The sequence below is a fragment of the Arvicanthis niloticus genome, chromosome 25 (genome assembly GCF_011762505.2).
Source record: "Arvicanthis niloticus isolate mArvNil1 chromosome 25, mArvNil1.pat.X, whole genome shotgun sequence".
Classification (NCBI taxonomy): domain Eukaryota; kingdom Metazoa; phylum Chordata; class Mammalia; order Rodentia; family Muridae; genus Arvicanthis; species Arvicanthis niloticus.
Window position 1 is genome coordinate 25,775,024 of NC_133433.1, and position 27,547 is coordinate 25,802,570.

The window sequence follows — 27,547 nt, forward strand, 5'->3', positions numbered from 1 at the left end:
TCTCCGCCCCCTCTCTCCTCCCTCCTAACCCGGATATACACTCCTGCTCCCCTTTCACCTCACGGCCGACCGTTGGCCTACGCGGAAGGCCGAGCAGCCCGCTGCTGGCTGCTGCAAGGCAGGGGCGTGGGTACGGAGCGCGGGGGGCGGCGGCGGCGCGGCTTTCCCCGTGCGGTGATGGCGAGGGAGGGCGCCAGGAACCGGGCGCCGTTGTAGCGGGTTCAGCGGCCGGCCTGAGGCGGCCTTAGCGCGGGTCGCGCGCGCCATGGCCCCCATGGGCATCCGCCTGTCCCCGCTGGGGGTGGCCGTATTTTTCCTGCTGGGGCTCGGGGTGCTCTACCACCTCTACTCGGGCTTCCTGGCCGGCCGCTTCAGCCTCTTCGGCCTGGGCGGCGAGCCGGCGGGCGGGGCGGCCGAGGTGGCGGCGGACGGGGGCACGGTGGACCTGCGCGAGATGCTGGCCGTGGCTGTGCTGGCGGCCGAGCGCGGCGGCGACGAGGTGAGGCGGGTCCGCGAGAGCAATGTCCTCCACGAGAAGTCCAAGGGGAAGACGCGCGAGGGCGCCGACGATAAGATGACCAGCGGCGACGTGCTGTCCAACCGCAAGATGTTTTACCTGCTCAAGACGGCCTTCCCCAGCGTGCAGGTAGGTGCTTGGCCGCGCTGCGGGCCCGGAGCGGGGTCGGACCTGCTGTGCGGGGATCCAAGACCCCGATAATGTGTGCAAGGTCATGCACACGGGAGCTGGGGAAGCTCGTGGCTTTACCACTCGGGGCCACGCTCCTCCTCCTCTCCCTGGTTGTGGGCGGGCGGGTGTTGTCCGCGCTGGGGAGAACTGGATGGGCTTTGATGCTGGGATGCTGGCTAAGTGAACCACGCGTCTTTAGCAGGCTGCTTTCTAAGGGAGGGGATTGAATCCCTTGGACCTTTGTGTTCTCGTAGGATTTTATGCCTTGAGGTGGTCGTGGCTGTTGAGTCCATGTTATCTGGCAAGGCCATCCAGCCACTCAGAATGGCAAGGCCTGTAGAAATCTTTAGTGTGCCAGACCAACGGGAGGAAGGGGATTTGCTCATGAATTGCTGAAGCTGTAGTTGTAGCAAGATCCAGTTTAAAAATGCTGTGTAGTTTGGGCTACCTTTCAAGGAAACATTCAGAGATAGTTTTCTCACAATTTCGATGTATTCTCGCCCTCAAGATTCTTGCTTATGTCAGAGAGAATTAAGTAACAGCCACCCTTTCTTCAGTACGTTTCTTGACTAGGAGTTGATATTGTCTTAATCTAAGCAGTTTTTCCCTCTCGGAATCCTTTCACTGCAGCTGCGTTTTCTTATGCCTGTGTTTGCGGGTGCGTGTGCTTTTACACCCTTGCTTTCTTGTGGCTTCTTTTAAGTAGGCGAGGCAGACCTGAAACTAAGCTTCAACTTGAGTTCAAGATCCACTGCCTCAGCTTCTTGACTGCTGAGTGCTGGGATTACAGGTATCTGCAACAACCTCCAACTTTTCAGTGGGCCTTTTCCAGTGTATTGTACTTCTGGAGGAAGGGCTCAGCATAGTGTAGCAGAATCTTTTAAATGTATCGTCTAACAGTAGGTAGATTTTGGCTTCTAGAAATAAAAGTTGCTTCCAATAGTTTTATTGATTAGATAAAAAAGTAAAAATTAAACCCAGGTTTCTTTGGAAGGCATCAGACCTGTTGATCTTTAAAGAATTGGTATTGTCATTAAAGAATCTCACATCTAGGTAATGCTCCTTCCTTTCTTGCTGGTTTGTTTTTCTTTTGGTCTTGCTTTTGTTGTCACTGCCTCCCCCCCTTTCCCTCCAGGAGACATTGGATGTCAACTGTTAAGCTGCTGAATACCAGATGTAATTGACATTACTGGAGGGTATTTTTTTTTCAAATGCTTTCCTAGACAATACATTGAATATTTCCACATTTCCTTGTACATTACCCTTTTATTACTATGACAAATAACACCACTGTTTGCTTCTAGATGTGAGGTATACTGGTGAAATACCTTGGTCTTCTTAAAATACACGTACTTCCCTAAAAGTTAATGGAAGAAATGGGGGTTGATAAATGATATTTATATGGTACTGTAATGAATACACTTAATGTATTCTAGTTACCAGCTCAGATACTGGTCACATAGAACTTTATTTGAATTAAATAGCAATTTTTAAAGGTATATTTCATTTGTGCCCATTTTCCAAATGGGTGATCTGGCTCATGACACTTCACAGCTTATGTGAGCTCCTCTTAGAGGAAAAATAAACAATTATTGCTGTAGTGATAGTAAAATGTAGCAAGCACAGCTGCTTTATCTAAGGTAAAATAAGCTACATCATAAGTTTTGAAACCTCTCTCTCAAGTTTTCACGTATTAACAAACAAAAAGAATAGCTGCCAAGGGTAGCACATGACATTTTGTTAAAATAACACCCAGCTTTTGGATTTCAGATGTTCACTTAGTGCCTTAATAGAAAATAACTTTTCTTGTGGCTGAATCTTTGTCTATCTGCCTTCAGTGTTCAAGTTAGGTATTGATTTCTGTAACAGGATGTTGTATTGATTTATGAACATCTCCTTCGCTCCCTTTTAAATCTTACTGCCTTTCAAAATGAAAATGGTGTGTTTTCTTTTTTCACACTACTTCCCTGTCTGGAATTTGTAAAATGAGATTGCCTGTTTGATGTTCTCACCTTAATACAGTATAGTGGCAATCACTCTAGAGAACTTTGGGGGAGGGGTTGTTCCCCTCCCCGCCCCCCCCCCCCCAGAGGCCAGTGACACTTTAGGTTGCCACACCCAGGGGTAGAATGCAATCAAGTCAATAGAATAAACATCCTTTAATGACCCCCCAGACAGCCCTCCATAGCAAATCAGTATCTGGCTTAATTTGTGAGATCATGTTCAGATGGACAGCACTCCGGAGAAGTGTGTGCTGCCCAGTCAAAACACAAGTTCACCCTTCCATTGTTAGGTTTCTTTTTGTCATCAGTTGTTCTCAGACCATGGACCTACAGTCTTGGAGGCAGCTGCTTAGGGGTAGCCTAAGCAGCTAGGCATTGCTTAGTTTCACTGCTTCAAAGCAGTAATCATCGAGAGCCATCTTATAACTGCCTGCCTGGTTCTGGGTAAAAGCAATATAGGTGAAATAACAAATTCTAGTCTTAACTACAGTGCTTTGGACAAACGGAATAACAGAGTAGATGCTCAGAGAAATGAGGAGCATAGTGTTATAAGGAAATCAAGAGGTTTGTTTAAGTGGGTTGTGGTTGTAAGGGATAGAGATAGATAGGATAAGGAGTCTTTAGGGATGCATAAAAATGACAAAACTGGACCTGCAGCTTCTGCTAGAGCATCTGCAGCTGTGGGAAACACTGGATTCAGTTCTCAGTCCTGCAAGAGATTTCTTCAAAGAAATTTCTTCTTTTAAAGAAAGCATCTTTTTAAAAACTGTTTTGATTGTGTGTGAGTGTTGGTATGTACACATGAGCACAAGTGCCCTCAGAAACCAGAGGTGTTGGGTCTCCTTGGAGCTGGAGTTAAAAGCATTTGTGAGCTGCTGGACTTGGGTACTAAGAACCGACCACTTATAAATTTAATTTATTTATTTTTGCAGTGCTGGGAATTGAACTTAGAATCTTACACTAACTTGGCAGTTGCTCTCTCAGCTATATTCCTAGCCTTGAACAAAGTCTTTATGGTAGTCCTTTGTACACTTGATTAGTTATCTTTGGTGAAGGTGTCTTTGGTAGCATGAGGTGGAAGCAAAGTTGATAAGGTGAGGGAATACACACAGTGTATAATGGGAAACTTAAGAGTCTAGTTTTGTTTGTTTGTATTCGTTTTTAAGGCATGAGACAGTAGTAATAATTTTTACAGGCTGTATTTGAGAGGCAGATAGGACAGATATGGTAGCCATTTATTTTTACATTTTGAAAATAATCAATCTTCAGAGAAACACCTGATGGATATTTAGTAGAAGGTCTTGGTTCTTTAAGAGGCTGAGAAGTTACACAATCTTTAGCCTGCGTACTGGAAGCCCAGGAACATTGCTGCTGTGGTTCAGCTAAAACTCAAAGGCATAAAAACCGTGGACCCCATTGTATAAGTCTTACTTGGAGAACAGAAGAGTCCTGTCTCAGCTCCAGCAGTCATGCAGAAGGGGCGCATTTCCTCTTCCTTTCCCTTTTGTTTATTCAGGTTTTCACAGAATTGAGTAAGACCCATTAACCTTACTGTATCTGCTCTTTCAAATGCTAAATGTATACAGAACACTCAAGCTATACCCAGAAATAATGTTTACTCAAAAAATCTGGGTACCCTATCATCTATTAGAGTGCATATACAAAATTGTATGTGAGGTGTTGTATCTAATAACATTAATTATATAATAGTTTATGGGTAAATGTGATAGATGGTTAATTCTTCTATAAAGGTCAAAAGCCCTTCAACCCAAACTAACTAATCTATCATAACTGCACCAATTGTGTTTGAGGGCCTTGAACTTTCATAGTTCTGGTGAAGAATAGTTTGTTTCTTCATTCCGGAGCCCAAGTTGCGAGACTAGCCTGAATACTTGTTTAAATTGTATATGTGTGTTATATATACACATGTAAGTATGTATTATGTACTAACTTAACAACCTTTATATCCAATAAATATATTATTGCTGATCCCTGACTTGGTTGCACAGATTAGCATTTTTCCATTTAAAAAGTTATAGAGCACTTCTCTTTTATAACTGCCTCATATATATCACAAAAATCTGGGCAACGTATCATTCATTATAGTGTATGAAATGTATCTTAAACTATATTTATTCTCCCTTAAGCTTTTTTATTTCTTAGATCCAGATCTACCATTTTGTCGTGTTATTTACTATGCATGTATTTTCTATTTCTCCTGTCTCCTGTTCCACTTATAATTTTTTTCTTCTATTGTTCTTCCATATTGAGGTTTAGAGGAAGAAAAACAAAATTGAATCATAATGTAAGAATTTATCCTGTCTCTTAAACTGCTAAGCGTATTAGATATGAAGAGAATAATACATTCATTAGGAAAGACTTAAGTAGCCAGTGCTGTCCAAGGTAGCTGTCCTTTGTACTGTGACTCTGAACCAGTTGCTGTTGTACATATGTGGTTCTGCCATGAAAACATGGAAGGAAAAAGAGGAAAACTAAACTTTTTATCAGTCAAGAAGTTAGATATGTCACATTTTTGGCCATATTTTACTGGCTCTGACATCTAATGTCAGATAACAACTATGTCAGATAAGCAGTTGCCAAGAATGGGTAGAAATAGCAATACTAGGCATCATTTACAGGCTTAGCCTGTATGGTCAGTTTGCAATTTTCTGCTTTTTAGAAACTTTTTATATTACCCACTAAAATCATAGCTTCTCTGAAAATCTTGATTTCTATTCCTATCATAAATGATTTCATTGAGAGTAGCCAGACTGAGGTAAGAAGGAGTGGTAGTGCTTGGTGAGAACTGTTTGTAGGAAGTCAAAGGCTTTTTGTGGTTTTTGTTATACTTAGTTCCTGGGTTAATCCCATGGACACAGATCATCAATGGGAGGCTTTGTCCAGCAACTCATGAGAGCAGATGTAGAGACCCACAGCTAAACCTTAGGTGGGGCTTAGGGAACCCCACAGAAGAGGGGTGAAAGAACTGTAGGAGCTAGAGGCATTGAGAACACCACAGGAATGCAGGTCACAGAATCAACTAACCAGGGCACATAGGGGCTCACAGAGATTAATCAACCATCAGGAAGCCTATATAGGTCTGAGCTAAGTCCTCTGCATATATTATGGTTTGTAGCTTGATGCTCATGTAGGACTCCAACGGTGGGTGTAGTAACGTCTCTGACTTGCCTGTTCTTGAGACCCTTTTCCTCCTACTGCATTGCCTCTTTCAGACTTGATAAGAGGGTTCATGCCTAGTCTTATTTCATTTTGTAGGGGAATTTTAATCCAGTAACATGTTTGTCTAGCAAGGGATCACATCCTAAGACCTTCCAGTTCTCTTTGATCTGGCTAGATTGCAGCAGGCCACACACCTCTAATCCCTCTGGCTAGAGTAAGACACACCATTAGTATACACCCAGCTCCCATGAGAACAGATAGAAAAGAGAGGCAACTTAAGAGGCTAGTGCAGAGAGAGAGGTAGGGAGTGGAGGGAGGCAGTTTTACTGGGACAGTTTTACAGAGACAGGTTGCAGGTGAAGACAGAACAAGCAGAGAATGAGAAGGAGCTAGAAGATAGAACGGATTGTTGTTGAGATCTGGAATCACCACACAAACCACTCAGACACCTATCTCAGTCAAATAGGGCTGGTTTATTGAACATATACCCCAAGACTGATCAATAGGTATACAGAGTCTAGACTCTGGAGCTGAACTTTGACCCCTAGCTAGAATCCCATAGAGCTTTTAAGCCTGAAACATCTATGCCAAATTATTCCACCACTCAAGATTTAGGGATGGGTGTTTCCTTAGGAACATGTCTTTGTTGTATACTTGTTCTGTTTCCATTGCTTGAGGTATTTAGCTGTGGTGGGGGACTTCCCTTGCCTGACATTCATGTCTTACCTTGCCAACCAGGATGTCAGTTATCCAGGAATGTCTCGGAAACTTGGGAACTTATATTAGATCAAGTGTCTCTCTTACATTGGGGTCCAGCCCAGTGGCAGCTTATATATGCAAAATCCATAAACACTTGTAAACAGATGCAGGAAGTACTGCCAGATGATTGGCATGGGTATAAGCTTATTGTGGCTAACTGTACAAAGCAGTTCTAAGTGAATTCTATTGTGATTGGTTTCCAAGACCACCAAAAACAGAACATAACACAATATGCAATCATCTCCAACATGTTTTAGTAGCAGTACAAAATGGATGGCTAGACATGCAACAGTTACCTAGGCATTAACAATTGCCAGAGTTAGTTTGAGGCCAAGCAGACTAATTCAGTGAGAAGCTGAGAGAAGCCAGATTTAATCGGTCAGCCTGGAGAAGAGTTTGGGCCAGAACAGCTGAGTTGTACTAGTCAGAATTCAGAAAGAGCTAGAAAGGGTGAATTTATTTAGCAGTAAGCCTCTGTGACACCAATTAGATCTGGCAAATAAAAGTTACATTTGCATCTTGTTTTGTCATGCTTGGTTGATATCCCTGAGAGTCCTGCTCTTTTCTGAAGGGAAATGGAGGAGCAGTGGATCTGAGGAAGAAGGGGGTTGGGGAAAGCTGGGAGGAGTGGACAGAAGGGAAACTGGTTGGATGTAATGAATGAGAGAAGAATAAACTTTAAAAATAAATAAGAAAGAAGGGAAGCTCTGTAGAAGATGTGACTTTGGTCTGTCTTACTCATGATTTTATTTTGGTAAACAAAATAGCTTAGAATACAACAAACTAAATATTTGTTGAATAAGTGAGTGAATCAAGTGAGGAAGTTAAACAAGTATTTTCTTGATAGACGTGGTGACTTAAAATTGGGGGTAGAATCTTCAAGACTCACTGACCTACCTGTGAGAAGCTGACAGTGGGAGGAGGCCTAGGTATAACCTATGGGAGCCTGAGGGGTTTCAGAGACCTCTACTCGGGTGGAACTGGGATCCTTGACTTCACACTGCATTAATATTAGAGGAGTCAGTATGAAATAATGAAAATTAAATATTTGTTGCTTATTATGTATTATGTAATTATGTATCAAAATGCATTTGATAATAAGTATGTTACACCTGACAATCTGGAATTTTTCTTCAAGTTCTTTTGTGTTGTCTCAAGAGTTAATCATCAGCTGACTGCCTTTGTTTGTTTCTTGCATTCTAAATTTTTATCTCCCTCACACTCTCCTTCTCTGTATGTTGTCAGTATACATTATAAAAGAAAGCAGTTGGCATCATGTTGTACCCAGTAGCTGTGGCTTCCATTACTCTGAACCAATGCCCAGTGCCTTTTACTCCAGCCATGCTTGCCTCCCAGCTGCCCCACTGCTCTGGGAACAAACTAGGAATGTTCTTCATTTCAGCATCTACATTGCTATTTCAAGGAATAGAATTCACTTTCTAAAGCCTGCTGTGTTCTCTTTTAGGTCTTAAGTCAAATACCACCTTTCAGGATTCCCTAGCTAACCTTGTTTTTGTTTAATTATAGATAACTTTATTACAGCAAAATTTATTTATCATAAAATCTGTCCACTTCAGGTATACAGTAATTTTGGTAGGTTTGCCAAATTGTGGAACCATCATCATTATTCAGTTTCCGAATGTTTTGTCTTTATAATAGCCTTTTTATTTCTATTCCCTGTCTCAGGCAACTACTATTGTACCTCTCTTTAACTTTGTGGACCTAAATTCAATGAAATCTTAGGCCATTATGGTTCTTAACTCTTCCTTCTTTCACAAAGCTCCAGGGACACCCCAGTCCCTTCTCAACATGGGTGCTGGGGATCCACACTCAGAACTCAATGCTTCTACAAGCACTTCACAAACTGAACCATCTCTTCAGCCCCATTAGCCTAATTTTTAAAGTGTAGGGAAGTTATTTGCTTCACTGTGTATATCCTAATTTCTAAAAATAAATGAAATTCTAAAACAGTTTTTGATCATTAGTTTCTACAAATGGCACATTATTTAAAATAGGTATTAATAAACCCATTTTTATAATTTTTATTCTCTGAAAGCTTTATACATGTATATAGTGTGTCTCAATCATATCAACTCTTTACTACCCCAGTCCATCTCCTTCCGGGACCCTCCCATCACACTGCTCTTCTAACTTTGTATCCTTTTATAATTATTAACCTAGTAAGTCAAAGTAGTAATGCCCATATATGCACGTGACATGGCCTGGGGTTATCTACTGGGGTGTAGGCATATTATAGACGACTAGACAAAGCATAACTCTCCCTACCCCGTTATTCCCAGGAACTATCAGTTGCCAGTAACTCCTCTGCTAAGAGTTGGGGTCCTTTGGGTACCCCTCTCCCTTCTGTGCTGATATTTTTAACTGGATTGATCTTATGTCAATCTTGTGTTGCTGCTGTTCATGTATGCAACAGCCATGTCATATGCAGAGTACAGCATTTCACAGTATCCTGTCAATCCTGCAGCTCTTGCATTCTTTTTACCTCTGCTTTCTAGATGTTTCTGGAGGCTTGGTGGGGACAGGGCTGATACAGGTGTCTCATTTATAGTTGATCACTTATTTTCACTTTCTATACTTTGAACAATAATTTGTTTCTGTATTAACCACTCTCTGCTGCACTGCAGTAAAAAGTTTCTCTGAGCAAGGTTGGAGTATCACAAGTGTATGAATATATTTGTTAATATTTAGGCTTTAGCAAGATGTCTCAGTGGTTAAAAGCAATCGATACTATTGCAAACGACCCAGATTCAGGTGCCAGCACACACAGTGGCTGCTCACAACTGCCTAGCTCCAGTTCCAGGGAATTACATTACTTCTTCTGGCCTTCATGGGCATATATGTGGTACACATACTTACAAAAACATAAATATTTAGAAGACAGTTTGATAACAAAATTTGGAAAGATGATAAGTCCTCCTCCAGAGCCTCCAAGCTCCCTCCCTGTGTGTGTGGTTTTTTATGATGTTTATAGTAATATGCTCACCATGTAAAGCAGTCATTCTGTTTAGGGCAAGATGGAGGTACATTATTTGGTAACATCTGAAGACATTTTTGGTTCTGAAAATGGAGGGATACACCCAAGAAAGCTTTATAGGCATCTAGCCAGGGGTGCAGTAAAACATCTTATAGTGCACAAGATGGGTAGCTTCACAGCAGATCTAATCACTCAAAGCAGTCAGGGATGCCAATGTGGAAAATGTCAATTTAAAAAACTCTGCTGTGTACTTTTCATAACAGAACTATTACTATACACAGTACTACATATATCCATATATATGATGGTTTGCAGGAAGTGCTAGCTCTAAAAATGTTTGTTGAGGGGTGGAGAGATGTCTCAGCAGTTAGGAGTACTTGCTGTTCTTAGAAAGGTCCCAGGTTGGGTTCCCAGCATCCACATGGTAATTCATAAACTATCTGTAAGTCCAGTTCAAGGGGGTTCTACACCATCTTCTGGCCTCCAGGATACCAGCCACCTGTGATAACAGACATACATGCAGGCAAAACACTCATATACATGAATTAAAAAATACTTTTGTCTGCATTCTTTTCCTCACCCCACAATTTTATGTATTTATGCTAAATCAGATTTATGTTTTAATTTTTGCTTGTATGAATAAAAAGATAGAAATCTTTACCTTCTTATCATTTGATATATCTTAAATACATAGTTAAAAGATAACTAGGCTTTTTTTTTCTTTTTCAATTGCTTATTTCAATTTTATGTATGTTTTGTAATTTGCTAGTATATCTACTTAATAATCTCCAGGATTCCTTTTCCTTACTTCTTAAAGGTACATTTTAGGCTACCAGTTTTCTCAGCTATTTTATCCCTTAGCACTCAAATTCTTTATTTTTAAGACACATCTCTTTTTAAAGAAAGATTTATTTATTTTTATTTATGTGAGAACACTGTAGCTGTCTTCAGACACACCAGAAGAGGGCATCAGAACCCATTACAGATGGTTGTGAGCCACCATGTGGTTGCTGGGAATTAAACTCAGGACCTCTGGAAGAGCAGTCAGTGCTCTTAACCGCTGAACCATCTCTCCATCCCTGAGACACATCTCTTGTATACAAATTGTTAATGTTGTAGAAGTTTGCCTGTATATGTGGTTTTTTATGTGCAATATTCTAGAATATATCTATTTTCATACTTTAGGGTTTTTATTTTGTTTTAGTTTTAAAATGAGTCTTATAAATTAGCCTAAGGTGGCCTGAGACACACTCCTTTCTAGCACTGGATGGTAGACATCTGGCAGAGCTTCAGACCCTCAGGGCTTTAACTTTTGATTTAGTCCTGGGTGACCCCTTCTGTGGTACATGTATTTAGTGTCTATATTTGGAGTGTCTGTTTTTATTAACCAAAACACTAAAATTGAATATTAGAAAGTATTTGAAGATGTCAATTGGAATTTTCCATGTAGTGCTTTATTGAATTCCTTGAAGTATTTTAAGGCTTTCATTAATAAGAATTTATGTGAATTCTCTGAGATGCATATATTAAATGATAATGATTTTCTCCTTTGTATCTAACAACTATTTTCACTGTAGATAAATACAGAGGAACATGTGGATGCATCTGACAAGGAGGTCATTGTATGGAACCGTAAGATTCCTGAGGACATACTAAAGGAAATAGCTGCTCCTAAGGAAGTACCAGCAGAAAGTGTGACTGTCTGGATTGACCCACTTGATGCTACACAGGAATACACAGGTGAGTCAAATGTTAGATTGTCATTTTATGTTAGAGAACGCAGACCAAGGCAGATATAGTATATACATGGTGGCAGATACTTTTTAAACCTAAGAACTTTTCCAGTTAAGGTTTAAAAATCCAGTTAGATTTCCAGACAAGCAGACTAGATTTTTAAGCTATTATATGAGCCATTTAGACAGAATGGCTCACTCTTCTTTCCCATACCATATCATATTCTTCTAATAACAGTAGACTATTCAGGATCAGGAGCTCAACTTGATACTTAATAGTAGCACCAGCATGCTAATAGACACCTAGTACTAAGAAAAAAAATATTAGAAAATAATATAGTACTTAGTTTGGATGTTGGGAATTTCAGTTTTATTATATATACATTTGATAGAAGAATTCAAAGTTGTAAATTGTATAGAGCCAGAAAGTGAAAAGTAGTAAAACAAGATTATTACCACCAACCCCCAAATATATTCACATTATTCTTGCCTAGTTTAAGTTTCATCTTTGTGGCCTTACCTCAGGCTGTTTCTTTCACAGAGGTATCTAATTTCTGCTTTACTTTTTCCTGATGTATTTTAAGTGGCAAGACCCCCAGAACATGGGAGTTTGTACTTTTTCAGCTTGGCATTCTGTATACTGACCTTGAACTATAATATGTACTCAGTAGATTATTACTATTTAGAATGAAGAGAAAATACAAGATAACTAAATACAACTTAATTACAACTTAATAACTAAAGTTGTAAAACTAATTATATGAGTAAATAGCAAAAACATAAAATATTGAGCTTTTTTGCAAAAAGAATTTTTCTGAAATAAACTAGGCTGGATACATAAATATTATCATATCCCTTTGACAAGGACTATTATAAACTTCTAACTTGGTTTTTAAATTTGATTATAAAATTAAAAGTTAATTTATATCTAAAGATGGATAATATAATTATCTGTACTATACAGATTAGGAAACTAAATTCAGTTCACTTTAATTTGGCCCAAGAAATGGATTTACTGAAATGATGGACTAGGTGAATAGCCCAAGTAATTAGGTCTCATAACTACTTAGTAGCTCTTGTCTTCCTGCTTAGAACAGTTTTGCTTTTAACTGATGTTTCACAAATCTAAATTCTAATGAGGTAAGTATCCTATTGTGTACTGAAATTAAACACAGTACTCTAACAACCATGCCTTTGTGTTTTCTTCTAGAGGATCTTCGAAAATACGTCACTACCATGGTATGTGTAGCTGTGAATGGCAAACCTGTGCTAGGAGTTATTCATAAGCCGTTTTCTGAATATACAGGTACGAAGTGTGTTAGCACCTTTGAGAGGCAGTGGTACTGAACTGTTTGTCTATATTACTCAACTATTCTAGGATTTTAAAAATTGAAGTCTGTCCTCAACCCTTGTATACTACTTCACTGACAACAGTGAGGATTTTATGGTTGACATTGATAGTATGTGACAGAACACAGTTTCCTATAAAATCTTTTGAAATATTACTAGGTAGAGACATTCTACAGCAGGCTGTCTTATGGTTCTTGTTGGAGTTGAGGCTTAGGATTCTTACATTGGCTTGTGAAATTAAGCTGGTGTTTTCCTGGACAAATCTTATGCAGAGCTCAATATTGTGATAAAGTAGAGTGATACTTGAATATCAAAAGTGGGAGAGTAGCTGTTCCATGTTTAGCCACAGCACATGTCTTATAGATTCTTAGTGCCCTGGTGTCTCTGTTCATCATACAGTCATGTTTGTTAGTTTCCTACAAAGTACAGGTTAGGTCACTGATGGCTGTGCTTTGAGAAGGCATGGATGACCATGTCAAGGAACTTCTTATTTAGTTAGGGTATGACCTTTGCTGGTAGCCCTGCCAATGTCAGTGGATACAGGGAAATTAATTATACTCCACTTACTCAGCAAGGCTGCCCACTCTTCTGATTTTCTAAAGAATGGTATAGTTAGTAGTTTCATATTTACCATGACAGCACAGTTATGGGGGAAGAATAGTTAGTATAAATATTATTTCTGACCGACAGCAATGATTTGTCATGCTTTTAAATAGTTAATTTCCATCAACTTACAGGGCAAATATTATGGCCCTTGGCACCACCTTACTCTAAGGTGACAAGGCTCTTAATTTGTACAGTGTCCACCATGTCACCATTGAAAACAGTCCTAATGACCAGGTATTATGGATAATATACTGTCAGCCTCACATTTGTGTATTAGTTTCTTAATGCTGTTATAGTTAAAAATAAAAACATGCATGTATGAAATAAACCAAAAGAATTAATGAAAATATATTAAAAATATTCAGCTACTGAGCCTGGGCTCTGTGAAACTGTGCCTCAAACAAACACAATTTTTTTCTGAACTAGTGATTCCTAGGAGATAGAAGCAGAAGGGCAAGTGTGAGAGTTTTCACTTTCCAGTTAGACCGTCCTTCAAGACTTCTTCGTTTCATTGTATTTTAAAGAGTTTAAAATACTTTTTAGTTGCAAAAGTTTTTAAATAGAAACTATAAGTGGTCTTAAACAATAATCTGTAAGTTGGAAGACAAGAGCTAAGATGTTGGCAGAGATATGCTGTCTCTGAACCATATAAGAGACTATTCTGTGGGTTTCTCTGTCTCTGGAAGTTTGCCGTAGCCCACAGTGTTCTACAATCTGACTTACTTGCCGACTTGTGTGTTTTGAGGTGAGGGAGACGTAATTTTTCCTGTATTATATTCTAGTCCATGCAGCTAAGTGTCCAGGTGAGATTTTAGAGTAGCTGTTATTAGGAACAGGAGCCACACATGTGGCCTCAAACAGTGTGAAGAAGGCAGAGTTTGGAGTAGAGTCTTGAATCAACTCAGACTTGTCAGGATCCTCCAGGAGGCAGGACGTGGGGTCTCCCTTGGGGACTCTAGCAGCTAGTCCTTTCGTTTCTGACTGTTGCCTTCAGAATGGTAGAAAGATGGCATTTTTTTATTGCAAGACATGGTATGTGTTTACCTAAAATAAAATAGCTGTATAATTAGGTTCTATTGCCATGATAAAAAGGCATAACCAAAAGCAACTTGGAAAGTGTTTATTTCACTTACAAATTATAGTTCATCAAGGGAAGCCAGGAACTGAAGCAGTACTGGAGGAGTGTTGCTTACTGGTTTGCTCCTCATGGTTTGTTTAGTTTAGCATGCTTCTATACCTCCTAGAACCACCTGCTTTGTGAGAGAACTGCCCACAGAATGTTGGGCCCACCCACATTGAACAGAAAATGTCTGAAGGACTTGCCTACAGGCAAATCTGAAGTTATTTTCTCTATGAGATTTCCTCTTCCAAGATGACACTAGGTTGTGTTAAGTTTAAATTACAGCAGTAATTTAAAAACAGTAAATAGTACAGTCACCAGAGAAGTCTTAGTTTAGGAACAAGTTGCTTGCCAAATTATCTTTGTAAGTTAATAAAGTATACTTTTCTATTTTGAGCATCTAGCTTACTCTGGTGTTACTTTTCCTGGAGAAAGAAGTACAAACATAGCTTACTCCAGGTTATAACAGTAGTTGACAATAGCAAAGAAAGGATTACAGTTAAGTTTAGCTGAGGGAACACTAGATCTGGGATAATTTATTGGAGAAACAAAGTTGGAAGGTTATTTACAGTTGACTCAAAATTCGCAGAGACTGAGTTATAGAGTCCTATTCATTAACCTATTGTCCTACATATTCTAATACCACCCAGGAACAAGTGTTCCTGGGAGAGTAGAAAACATAATGGCTGGAATCCTAGATGGAACTCCTTTGGTATACAACACCTAGCCATCACTGTCTTGTATTTCATATTTTGTTACCATATCTTCAGGACTAAAGGTACTTCTGTTTTACCATGGAAAGGGAATGCCCATGTTATGCCTAGAGGGTAAACCTATATTTTAACATCTATCATATTAAAGCAAAAGTGCATGCCAGTCAGAAAACAGAACTTCCATAATTATGTATGGGCTGCAGTCCGTTCCTAGATAGAAAGTTTTATTGCTTTGCAATTTTTGATCCCATGCTATACATTAGTATTGACAGAGCATCAGTGTTATCAGAAGTTAGCTATAGTTGACTATAATGGAGCTTCTGATAGGAATTATTGTTGTGGCAATTGGAGCAGAGCTGATCAGAATTCTTGCTGCTTATAATTAACCCATTAAGCTTGAAATTCTTAGAAACACAGAGTTTTCTTTTTTGGTATTACTTTATTGAAAGAATTCATAAATGGTCCTAGTGGAGATTTGTAGCTACTAGAAATAGGTCAGAATTCTATGTGGCAAACTATCAGTGGCATTTATTTTCTGCTGTGTTGTGTTTTGAATCAATTTGTTTGTTTTGTTTTATTTGTTTATTTGTTTTTAAAACAGGCATACATAGTTATGGCTGGTCCTAAATTCAGGCTTCTAATTCTTTCTTTACTGTATATAGAAAGCAAGGCCTAAGAATGGGAGTCAGCTTTCCTGTTCAGCATCAACTTCCACTCATTAACCTACTGTGGCTCTTGACTATTTGTTTACTTGTTTGTTTTAAAGTAAGAGCCTCGGATTGGAGAGATGGCTCAGACCTTAAAGCCTAGGCTCACAACCAAAAATATAAAAGTAAGAGCCTCTGGGGACCTGTGTTTCAGGCAATGAGATGAAGCATAGATTTAATGAATAGGGCTTCAAGTTATTTTTGACTAACCTAGACAATAGATGGGATGCCTTATTCATTTCTTTCTCCTTTCTCCTTCCTGCTGTAGATACAGAATTACTATAGAGGAGAGAGCCTATCTTGAACATTGAAAGAAATAGCAGCAGCAACAGCAAACACCTTTTAAAGAACAGGAAGGTTTCAAAGCCTTAGCCTAATGAGTCATTGTGATTCCCATTTTATGTTCCTTCCAGAGTGTGTGTGTTTGTGTGTGTGTGTGTGTGTGTGTGTGTGTGTGTGTGTGTGTGTGTGTGTGAGAGAGAGAGAGAGAGAGAGAGAGAGAGAGAGAGAGAGAGAGAGAGAGAGAGAGAGAGAGAGAGAGAATGTACTTTATAAAGTGAAAAAAGCAAAAGCAGGCATTAGTGTTTGAATCACTGATCCACACCTAGTTTTTGGTCTTACTTGCTGAAGCACAATAATCAGATTTACATTCTGTGTAGCTAAATGCAATACAGACTGAGGAGCAAGAAACAGTGTCCTGCCTTGGGCTTCACATGCCAGGTAGTAGTAGATTATAGGGAGGGGCCACTCCCTGGGGCCTCCACTGGGTTTTTTTTTTATCATTCATAAAATAAACATTCTGTAGCTGCTCATTTACCTTATCACCTAAATTTAATTTAAATATGTCTTGGAGCTGGAGAAATGGCTCCATGGTTAGGAGTACTTAATCTTCTTGCAGAGGGCCCACTTAGTTCCCAGCATCCATATTAGGTAAGAGACACTTAACCACCCAAAACTTCTGCTCCAGGGGATCTGCATCCTATTCTGGCCTCCTAGCACCTGTGCTCATATATATAGACACACATAATTTAAAATAATGTTTTTAAAATAAATTGTTCAACCAATAAATTAATGTATTGTGTATTTAACAAGAAGTCCCCGTTAAAATACTGAATTAGTAATTGCTTATATTCTATGCAATACTGACCCCTACAGCTAGAGCATTGTAAGTTCATTTCTTAGTTAAACAGAATAGTTAACACACCTTAATTAGAGAATTTGGTGATTTTTTTTCATCTTTTGAAACTTTTTCTTGTAAATAATTACAAACATAAAATTATGAAGAATACTCATGAGCTTTTTCCTCCAGTGTCTTTTAAGTTACAAGTAATATAGTTTTGCCTTCAGTATTTTCATTTTTCTGCATTCTGTTCCTGAAGTAGATTGACAGCTGCTTTCCTAAAACAAAATCCTATCAGATGAGATAGGTTTCTTTTAGCCACTACACTGTTGTACTCTGTTCTTTTTTTTTTTTTAGACTTTTTAAATTGGATATTTTATTTACATTTCAGATGTGATCCCCTTCCCCGCCCCCACAGGAACCCCCTATCCCATTCCCTCTCCTGCTTCTCTGAGGATATGCCCTCACCCACCCTCCCACTCCCACCTCCCCCCCAGGAATTCCCCCACACTGGGGCATCCTGCCTTCACTGGAGCAAGAACTTCCTCTCCCATCTATGCCTGACAGTGCCATCCTCCCCTACATATACAGCTGGAGCCATGGGTCCCTCCCTATGTACTCCCAGGCTGGTGGTTTAGACCCTGGGAGCTCTGGTTGGTTGGTATTGTTGCTCTCCTCTTGGGGCCACAACCCCTTTCAGTTCCTTCAGTCTTCTCTCTCACTCTTCCATTGGAAACCCCATGATCAGTTCAATGGTTAGCTGTGAACATCCGCCTCTGTATATTTCAGGCTCTGGCAAACCTCTAAGGAGACACCTATATCAGGCTCCTGTCAGCATGTACTTCCTGACATCCACATCAGCGTCTACTTTTGGTGACTGCACATGGGATGGATACCCAGGTGGAACAGTCTCCAGATGGCCCCTCCTTCAGATTCTGTCCCACACTTTGTCTCCATATTTGCTCCCATGAGTATTTTGTTACTCCTTCTAAGAAGGACAAAAGCACCCACACTTGGTCTTCCTTCTTCATGAGCTTCATGTGGTCTGTGAGTTGTATCTTGGGTATTGTGAGCTTTTGGGCTAATATGCAATTATCAGTGTGCACTCTCTTCTTTTAATGGGCAACAGCTTCTTTACTTCTTAGCCCCGTGCTGTTTCTTGCTGTGGAAACCAGACTACTTCTCCCATAGGACACCTAAGTTTTCTGGGGGCAGTGACAGGATGCCATTGGCTGCCCCTCCTTCAGGAACTTTCCCTCATGTGTGGTGGGGAGGCTTCTTATTAGGCACTTGCTTTGGTTTTATTTCTTTGGTCTTGTTTGATCTTGTTCCTGGAAAAACACTAGTTGCCTTTCCAAATGACAAGAGATGTCTTCTTCCTCTCTCCTCCCTAGGTGCCATATCATTTCTAAGCCTTTTCTTTTAAGTGTTTTATTGACATATTTCAGGTTTAAAAAGGAATGTTGGCCTGTTAATTGAGTTTTCCCATCGCTGAAAATTTTCTGACCTCTTAGCAATTCAAAGTTCCCGATGTCATACCCATATTGACATTACATCTGGCAGCTGTTGTCCTGGTCGTCTGTGTTTAGTTCTGTGCCTTCTCATCAGTTTGGATTTGTCCCTCTCCTTCAAGCTCTACTTACCCTGTAGGGATAGATGAAAGGGCTTTATGTTTACTTTCTTTGTGGTTGTAGATAGATGTTAGGAGGCCGCCATCATCCATGGTGACTCAGAAACCCAGACTCCCCTTATTTTCCTTTTTTACCCCATGAAGCTAGGAATAAACTACTACGTTCATTGATAACCATGGTATTCCACAGTGAGTGAATGTTAGAGTAGCAATTTTGCTGTTCTAACTTTTGACTAAATTTGTTTTCTTACATTGTTCGCACTATAGTGAGGAAACCTTGAACCCAAAACATATATGCCAAGTTATCACTTCCACCTCCACCCCACCTTCCCCCTTTCTTAAGTTTCATTCTTTGATTCATTCTTACCAGGGTGGCTGGAATTCACTATACAGACCACAGTGGCCTTGGACTCACAACACCCTCCTGTTTCAACCTCTTAAATGCTGGGATTGTAGGCAGTATCCAGTTGGCTTTTTATTTTTATACTCTGTCCTATTTTGCTTTCTGTTGTCCTAAACATGACCAGAAATAATGTAGAAAGGAAAGGGTTGATTTCATCTTGGAAATTATAGTCCATTATCAAGGATAGCCAAGGCAGGAACTTGAATCAAAATCTACACAGGAGTGCTGTTTCCTGGCTTGCTTCCAGGCTCTCACATCCAGCTCTTTAAAACATTCAGTTCTTTAAAATTTTATTTATGTCTCTAAATGTGTCTTTGTGGGTGTATGCCACTCATACACATATGAATATTTGTGTAAAGGCACCCACAGAGGCTAAAAGAGAGGATCAGATCCTTTTGGATGGAGTTATAGGCAGTTGTAAAATACTTGACATAGATGTTGGGAATAGAACTCAGGTCCTCTGGAAGAGTAGCAAGTCCTCTTAAAGGCTGAACCATCTCTTCACCTGCTCAGCTACCTTACATCCTAGGCCCACTTGCCTACTGATGGTACTGTCCATAGGCTGGATTCTCCTATATTAAATAGCAGTCAAGAAAATGCCCTGTAGACATGCCTGAAGCAGTTCTAAAGTTATGGTTCCCTCTTCACAGGTATATCAAGACTACTCACCGGGGCAGGCTCCTTTATAAGACAAACTGTAAATCTAATTCACTCTAACTCTTTTGTGTTTTAAAGCCAGTTGTGAGAATACTATTGTAAATAATCTGTGAGTGTAGGAATAGGAGAAAATCGATTTTAAATTTTGAATTATCTAAGCAGTTGTGTTTTTGTAAAAAATTATGCTCCCTGAGTCTGATTTTGATATTGACCTCAGTGTGCAAGATATTTGCTAAGGGCTATACTGAGGTGAAATGTTTGAAGTGGAGGAAGAAAATGGGAGAAGTATAGCTAGGAATTGAGTTACAGGGTGGTTGCAAGAGGTTACATGCGGTTTAACTGGTAATGGGGAAGAGTACCAGAATTCTTATTCCAAATATTTGATAACCATTCTAATTGTGAAGGACACAGGGCATTTAGAACCTTTGTTTCAATACATGCCTGTTATAAAAAAAATAAAGTTACTTTTGTACTTAGAAAAATAAAACATTTTAATGGTTAAATCTGTAGAAGGTTCCTTTTTTTTTTTTTTTTTTTTTTTTTTTTTCAGTCACTTGGTTCAGAAGATTGTAATTTATGTACTGCTTTGGGGTTGTAAAGCTTCAGTGTTGTTAATGGGTACCCTATTTGCTTTTTAGCTTGGGCAATGGTAGATGGTGGTTCAAATGTGAAAGCCCGTTCTTCCTACAATGAGAAGACCCCAAAGATCATCGTGTCTCGCTCTCATGCAGGAATGGTCAAAGAGGTTGCTCTTCAGACATTTGGAAACCAGACTTCAATCATCCCGGCTGGTGGTGCTGGTATGTTCCTCCTGCTTTTTTCCCATCTTGTGGTTTCATAGTATGTTGTCAGCATTTGTGATCATTTCTCAGGAGACTAAATTATTTCATGCATAGGCACAAATTAAGGAGACAGTGTACTTTCATGACAGGCTCAAACTCTTACGAGTGGAATTGTCTTACCATTACCCATGTCAGAAATCAAGTCCTACATTAATGACAACTCTCCTTAAATCACCACAAAAGCATATTGCCACCACTGCATACCAGCAGCATTGCTTTTTATATGACTTGACTTCAAAATAATTGTCCTATATGTTTATCATTGACCTGTGAGGAGGAAAGATGGAGGACTTGAGATGTTTCATGTGGCAACAAGCTGTCAGGTATCATCCCAGGGATTGCTAGAATGGTTAATCCCTGGATCACTGAACTCTTCAACTTGAACATTTTAGATGAACAGTTTTGTATTCATCAAATTTATCATATATCCTCTGCTCTTAAACTATTTCTTTATGAATCAGAGCCCACAGCTCAAAAAACAGACAATAGTAAAATAATCAGATATTGTGAGCCACAAGTAGTTTTTGACTTATTATCTGATTAAACCACCTTCTAAAATGTTTAATTTAATTACTATGAGATGTCTATAAGAGAAGAACGTAACTTGGATTTAGCTTGAAGAGGTCACTTGAAGAATGTTTATCATGTCAAACTATTAATTCAGGTAAATAAATTAAAATCAAACATTTGTATTGCCATTGCTTTTCAGCAGTGCTAAGGTAGAGGTAGTTGAATGGGAGAAATGACACTTCCCTGCCTGTTAGTTAGGAAAGGTAAATGTCTAGAATAGCCAGGGGGATGAAACGAACTAGATTCTAGATGTGGTAGTGAGTGGTGTTGTTGTCATTGTCATCATCGATGTCTTCATCTTCTCCTCTTCCTCCTCCTCTTCATCCTCCTCTTCCTCCCCTTCTTTCTCTTCATCCTCCTCTTCTTTCTCTTCTTCCTCCTTTCCTCTTCTTTTCCTTCTCCTATGCAAGTGCTGTCTCATTACTAAAGAAGGTGGGATAGTGCTCTTATAATAGGTGTCATAGACAGGCTTGCTGAAATTGAGAATAGTTTAATTAGTAAAGTTAGTTTGATTACATTGTTGCTACATCAAGCATAATACTGGGTTTGTTATTTGTTAATATAATTATGTTGGGAAATGATTTTAGATTTTGGCAAAGGGAGTGTAGAACACTCATGAAGACATTACTCTGTTCCATTTAAGTTTGTTCTTGAAAACATTATACTTTTTATTAAGTCATTTGAGTAATGATCTAAATTCTCTTTGTCTTTTAGGTTATAAAGTTTTAGCACTCTTGGATGTGCCTGATATGACTCAAGAGAAAGCAGATCTATATATTCATGTGACATACATCAAAAAATGGGATATATGTGCCGGCAATGCCATCTTAAAAGCCCTCGGCGGGCATATGAGCACTCTGAGTGGTGAAGAGATCAGTTATACTGGGTCTGATGGCATTGAAGGGGGACTCCTTGCTAGCATCAGAATGAACCACCAAGCTCTGGTCAGAAAACTTCCAAATTTAGAAAAGTCAGGACATTAGTAAGCATTCCTGACCACAGGGTGCAACTCTTCCAAATGTGAATTGTACGGCCTGAACTGTTGGATGTGTTGAAGGAGTGGTGTAGACTATGCATGGTTAAGGCCATCCTGAAGTATTTTGGAAGTACTTATGAAGCATCAGAGACTTACTTTCCCTGTAATAGGATACAAAATCAGGGAAATTAGATTGCTTCATTTCTCAAGTATTGTCTTTATTTTTGAGACTATTTTCATACAGTTGTCATACACAAGGCGCATATATATATACATATATATGTGTGTATATATATATTTGTGAATTAAAATCTAGAGCTGAGTCTACACTGTTATGAGTCACCATTTTCACACAACAAATGACGAGTCTGCACTGTTGATACTTCCATATAGAATTGGGTTTGTGGAAGGCTTTGTTTAATGTAGAGTTTAGTGTGACCTTGAGGTTGTATCTTATTAAAAATAAAATCATTGGTGATTTTTACTCCTCAGATGGAAAGCACAAGAAGTCTCATATTCATTAATATGCAAACAAGTGCTCTGTTCATCTGCCTTTCTATGGATTTAATAGAAATGGCTTAAGTAGGTTATTTTCTTTGAAATTTTACTAACAGATTCACCAGCTGGTAGAAGATACAGACAAATGACTGACTTATAATTGGAATTGTCTGAGTGTTGCTGTTGATTTTCATTTTCCCATGGAAGGGGCCATTGTTCATCCTTTCTCCACTGACCAAGATTTAGTCTTTAACAGAAATGTTGCTTTTAAGTTTCAGTATTAGTCCCATGAGTTGCTGTATTTTCCCATCAGTGATGAAATATGCTGTAAGATACTCTAAGAATATAAATGATTCTGTGATAGTTGAAAGTTACTTGACGTACAGATTGAATAGTTTCAGCTATTTTTTAGGAATTATGTTTTAGTTAATTTTTGAAACCTTGCCAGGTTTTTCTCTAGACATTGTCTTATTATCAAGAATGGGAATGTTTTTTTCTTAGCAATTAATAGACTTACTTAAAATAATCAAATTATCAAAGGAATTACTTTTGACACAATTCTAATTACTTATTGATAAAAAAAAGTTTTTCCACTCAGTTGGCAGAATGTGGCAGAAAAAGATATGGTAGCATTTGTCGTGTTGCTATAACTAAGAACTTGTTTTCTGAGCTGTATTTGTTGATATGAGCAGTTTTTCTTAGTATGATCTAGAAAATTGATGTAAATAGTCATGTTTTTTCATGTGGCTTTGATGCCCTTGTCAAATTAAATGAGGAATTTCTCATTTTTTTCTTACTTAAAAATGTAAGCCTAAAGAAAATTTCTATTTATTTTCCTATTTTAGAGCTAAAATTGAGCAAAGGATGGACATCCTAGTCTGGTATATTGTGCATAGTTTAGGTTTGTATGTCATGGGGCCCAAAACCTGTGTCTCCTCAGCAGTGGAGTGAATGTTAATACAGTACAAGTGCTTTCCCCATACTTAGTAGCTGGTAACAAATGCACTACAATGGCCTTTGTGCGTGAAAAATCAAAGTTTTGGTATTTGAAAACTTGGTATTAATTTAACAGAACTTGTTAGTTTTTAAAACAGTTTCAGACAACTAATCCAATCACTAGATAATACAAAAAGAGAAAGGAAATCCTGCTTTCTATGGAGAAATGCCAGAAGCAGGTACTCTCACCAGAATCCTGTGGTAGGGGTATCTGTGTTCACTGTAATATGTCAAAGCAGGAAATGGAATTTAATTGGGTATTTTTTAATGTGCAGAAACTTTATCATCTATTACAAGTAAAACTAGTTCATATTTGTAAGCACAATTGCTTTTGTTTTTAGTTTCATGACAAGGTATCACTAAGAATAAGAATATTGTGTGTTATGCTCAAAAGTAAAGATGCTGGCTGAGAGATGAAGGTAGTTTTTATAATTTGTTCGTGTTGTCTAGTTACTAATGATTTTGTGTACCTTTATAGACAGTTCAGTTTTTTTAAAAATTTTTGTTTAAGAGCCAATATACATTACAAGGAAAATAGTATTTATTTATATGAGGTATTATTGTGCCAGAACATATCTGCTGTGGAGTATGTAATATCTTTCAGAATTAATATTAAGTTGTTTTATTTCTAAAACATAACAGAACAAGTTTATATTTAGAAACTTACCTGTTTCCCTTTAATAGAAGCAGAGACATCCACAGCCTCCACAGGTGACATCGCTGTCCCCTCCTCAGCCATGCATCAGTCCCTTAGCTACCCCTGCCCCCTTTTCCATTTTGACTCTTTCTTAACTAGTATGTTACCTTGCTTAACCAAAATTCTTTTATAAACTCATTCCTCTTTATATTGGCCACTGAGCAGGTAGAATTGAGACTTTGGTAAAGTTCACAGTGAAAGTGACCAATCCTGGAAGAGATCTAGTTAACCATTATTTTTGAGGCTTCATGAGATGTAAAGAAAATTAATTACCTTGGAAACCATAAACATTTCATGTTGTTATATGACTCAATACTAACAATTTTACAAAGCACCTCTCCCTACTCATCTTAAGAATATTAGCCTGGCGTATGCTAGTGAATTGGATAGGTTATCCTGCTGGTTTCAATTCTTCTATCCCCAGCCTCCACTTGAGTTGAGTTTACAAGGCTGTACAAAATAGTCATTCATCTTGGTGGTTTTTCTCCTTTCCCCAGTTTTATGGTTGTTTTTTATTATTATTTTTTACTAAAATACTAAATGAGGTATTAGTGATAAATAATGAATTGACAAGAGCATCTAGATTTATGTTTATATGACAGTTACGGGGATTCATTGTTTCCTTTGGACTGTTCTTCAGATTATGTCAGAAGAAATAGGTGGGGCAAAGGTTAGGCAGAGATGGAAGAACCTTGAGGGTGAGAGGCCAGCATTTACCCTGGCTCCTGTCCCTATCAAAACTAGGATAGTACTCCAGCTATGGATGTAGTGCTCTGGTAACTCAAGCAGAAGTGCAGTCTAGTGCCAACCATTTCAACTTCTTGGTCATAGTTGATGGCCTTCCTGGGACAACATGGAAGGTTAAAGCAACAACTATTGGGATTATTCTAGCTGCAACTCTCTATGGTGGCTGTGTATATTGTTGCTGTGTAGAAACAGTAGTAGTTTTTCATTTTAGGTCTGATTAAGATTTTTTAATGGTATACCTGCAAAGTGGCTCTGTCTTAAAACTGTGTAGAAAAAAAAAAAAACTAATCTTTGGGAGTTTTCCTTAAGAAAAAAAAGTTGTGCCTTAAACAGGGCATTGTATGTTAATAAAACAAAACTTGTTTTTAATAAGTGGGGAAAGTAGGTTTTTCCCATTAAATTTTAAGTTCTTTTAATGTGTTTTATATCAGAGTTGGGGAAAAGTCATTAAAATTAAATAAAACTGATGAATTATTTTTGCATAATGTAGCATTTATAGTTGAAGTACATTTTTCTAAGAACTGGATCATGATGTATATAAGTCTGAAATGAGGTTTCATCATTTGGTTTTTAATTAAATGTAAGACCAGGATAGATTGCATTTTACAAATTTTACTTTTAAATTATTTCAGACAACTTCATATTTCTCTAATTCTCCGGAGTAACTATGGTTAAAAAATAGCTGTTAGTGGTACGATTTTGGTGGTCTAATAGTTAAATAAAACTGTGTGATGTTACATAACAGAGTTCCTAATGAGGGAAGGATTCTAATCTTGACAGCCATGGTTGTGAGGGCTGCTTCACAGTAGTGAAGTTCACAATGATACGGTTCTGTGAGGTGCTGATATATGTGTAAATTGTTCTTTTTTATATTATCAAAGCCTAGCAGGTATATGTATTTTGACTTAGCATTGACAGGGTTTTTTCTTTCTTTCTTTCTTTTTTTCAGTTGGGCAGTAAGTTAATTTAATGGAAGAAATGAGATGTTTGCCTTTAAGATAATACAGGACAAACTCTGAAGTTAAGGATGATGAATAATACTAAGACAACTGATTATATATTGTGTTTGTGGTTATTCCCTAAAGTATTATATAATATATCTTATAAAGTGCAAAAGCAGGGGTTGTAATGTTTTGTTAGTATATTTAATTAATATTACATTAAGGTGTAAAACAAACGTCATTCTGGAAAGACTTGTTCCTCTAATTTGAAAAAAAAAAAAAGTAGGAGAAAAACACACTAAGCTATCATGAGATAGGTAACCTGAAAACAATCCCAGATATGGTCTTCAGACTTTGTTATGTGGAGTCATTTGGAGAGGGACCCTTCTTGTCCTGTACTTGCAGTGGCCAGAATCAGCCTTTGCAGTCTATCAGGGTGTCTAGAGTGATGGACTACCTATTCATAGGGCTCGTTCATACTGGCAGTGCTGCCTTGAACAGCCTATGCCTGTGTCACCAGAATTGTGTCCTTTCCCTGATCTTTTAAACTATTTTTTTCATTCTCTTTACCTGTTAATCCATTTCTTAAAATGGGTCAACGGTGAGAGAAGTTTAAATATTTATCTTTGAATACTTCTTTCTCTTCATATATATAAAGCCATGGAAGAAATAAGCTGTTTTCCTTTGGCAGAGATGCCACATTTTGTTAGCAGGCTCTAACCTGCCAACCCACTTCACCAGGTTGAAGTGGAGCTCAGTGGTGTCACCTGAAGAAACATCCCCAGAAGAGTGCTTTATGCCTCACCTATACCACTTTCATAAATGCTATTAGTGTACTTGCTAAGGAGATGGAGGATGTCTGGCTCTGTGTGTGTGTGTGTGTGTGTGTGTGTGTGTGTGTGTGTGTGTGTGTGTGTGTGCGCTTTCACCATATCCCCAGTACCTAGTGTCTTGCACAAACTCAGTCTAGACTGTGCGTTGAGTTGAACTAAAGGGTCACTACTAGTGTTAGCATGCTTCATGCCTCAGTAATATAAGCTAGTTGTTTCCTTTGCTGATATTTGTAATTATCACCCACACACACTACGTTGTTTTTTGTTGTTGTTTTTAAACTTTTGACTTTCCTCTAGATACTACCCCATGGTCAATTAACTGTTTAAAAAAATGTGATTGCTTCTAATGAAATAATTACTCCAAACCCTGCCCCTGATTATACTTTGACAAGTGAAATTTGAATTCATCAAATAAATCAGTCATGTCTGAAAAGGTTGGTATGCTGTGTTGGTGTTTTTCTATTATCAGTTTACATCTTTTTAAAATGTATCATTCTGTGGGATTAAGAGTATCTGAAATATTGGGCAAGCTTTAACATCCATTTTCAGAACCTGACCCACAAGTCCAATCAGAAATGTTACTAAATAGTGGTTTCCATTTTACCTTTGTCCAGTCACTGACAAATTTTGTCTCAGAATGTAAATGCCTGGGAACTGGAATTTTCTGATCTTACAACATACACAAGAAGTAATAGATAACAAAGAAAAAAACTTGTAGTTGAATTTTGACCCATTTTGAAATGTGAGGGAGGAAATAAATACCTGTCCTGAAGCAACAGGAAT

At 38.5% G+C, this 27,547-nt stretch overlaps 1 protein-coding gene across 1 annotated transcript; it reads left to right on the forward strand.

Moving 5' to 3' along the window:
- Positions 1 to 12: 12 nt before the first annotated feature.
- On the forward strand, positions 13 to 27,197 carry Bpnt2 (3'(2'), 5'-bisphosphate nucleotidase 2). The gene is made up of 5 exons (XM_076924251.1): positions 13 to 646; positions 11,203 to 11,365; positions 12,569 to 12,664; positions 20,303 to 20,464; positions 21,791 to 27,197. The coding sequence occupies exons 1-5, from the start codon at positions 266 to 268 to the stop codon at positions 22,057 to 22,059; spliced, it is 1,071 nt and encodes a 356-aa protein (XP_076780366.1). The 5' UTR covers positions 13 to 265; the 3' UTR covers positions 22,060 to 27,197.
- Positions 27,198 to 27,547: the final 350 nt, after the last annotated feature.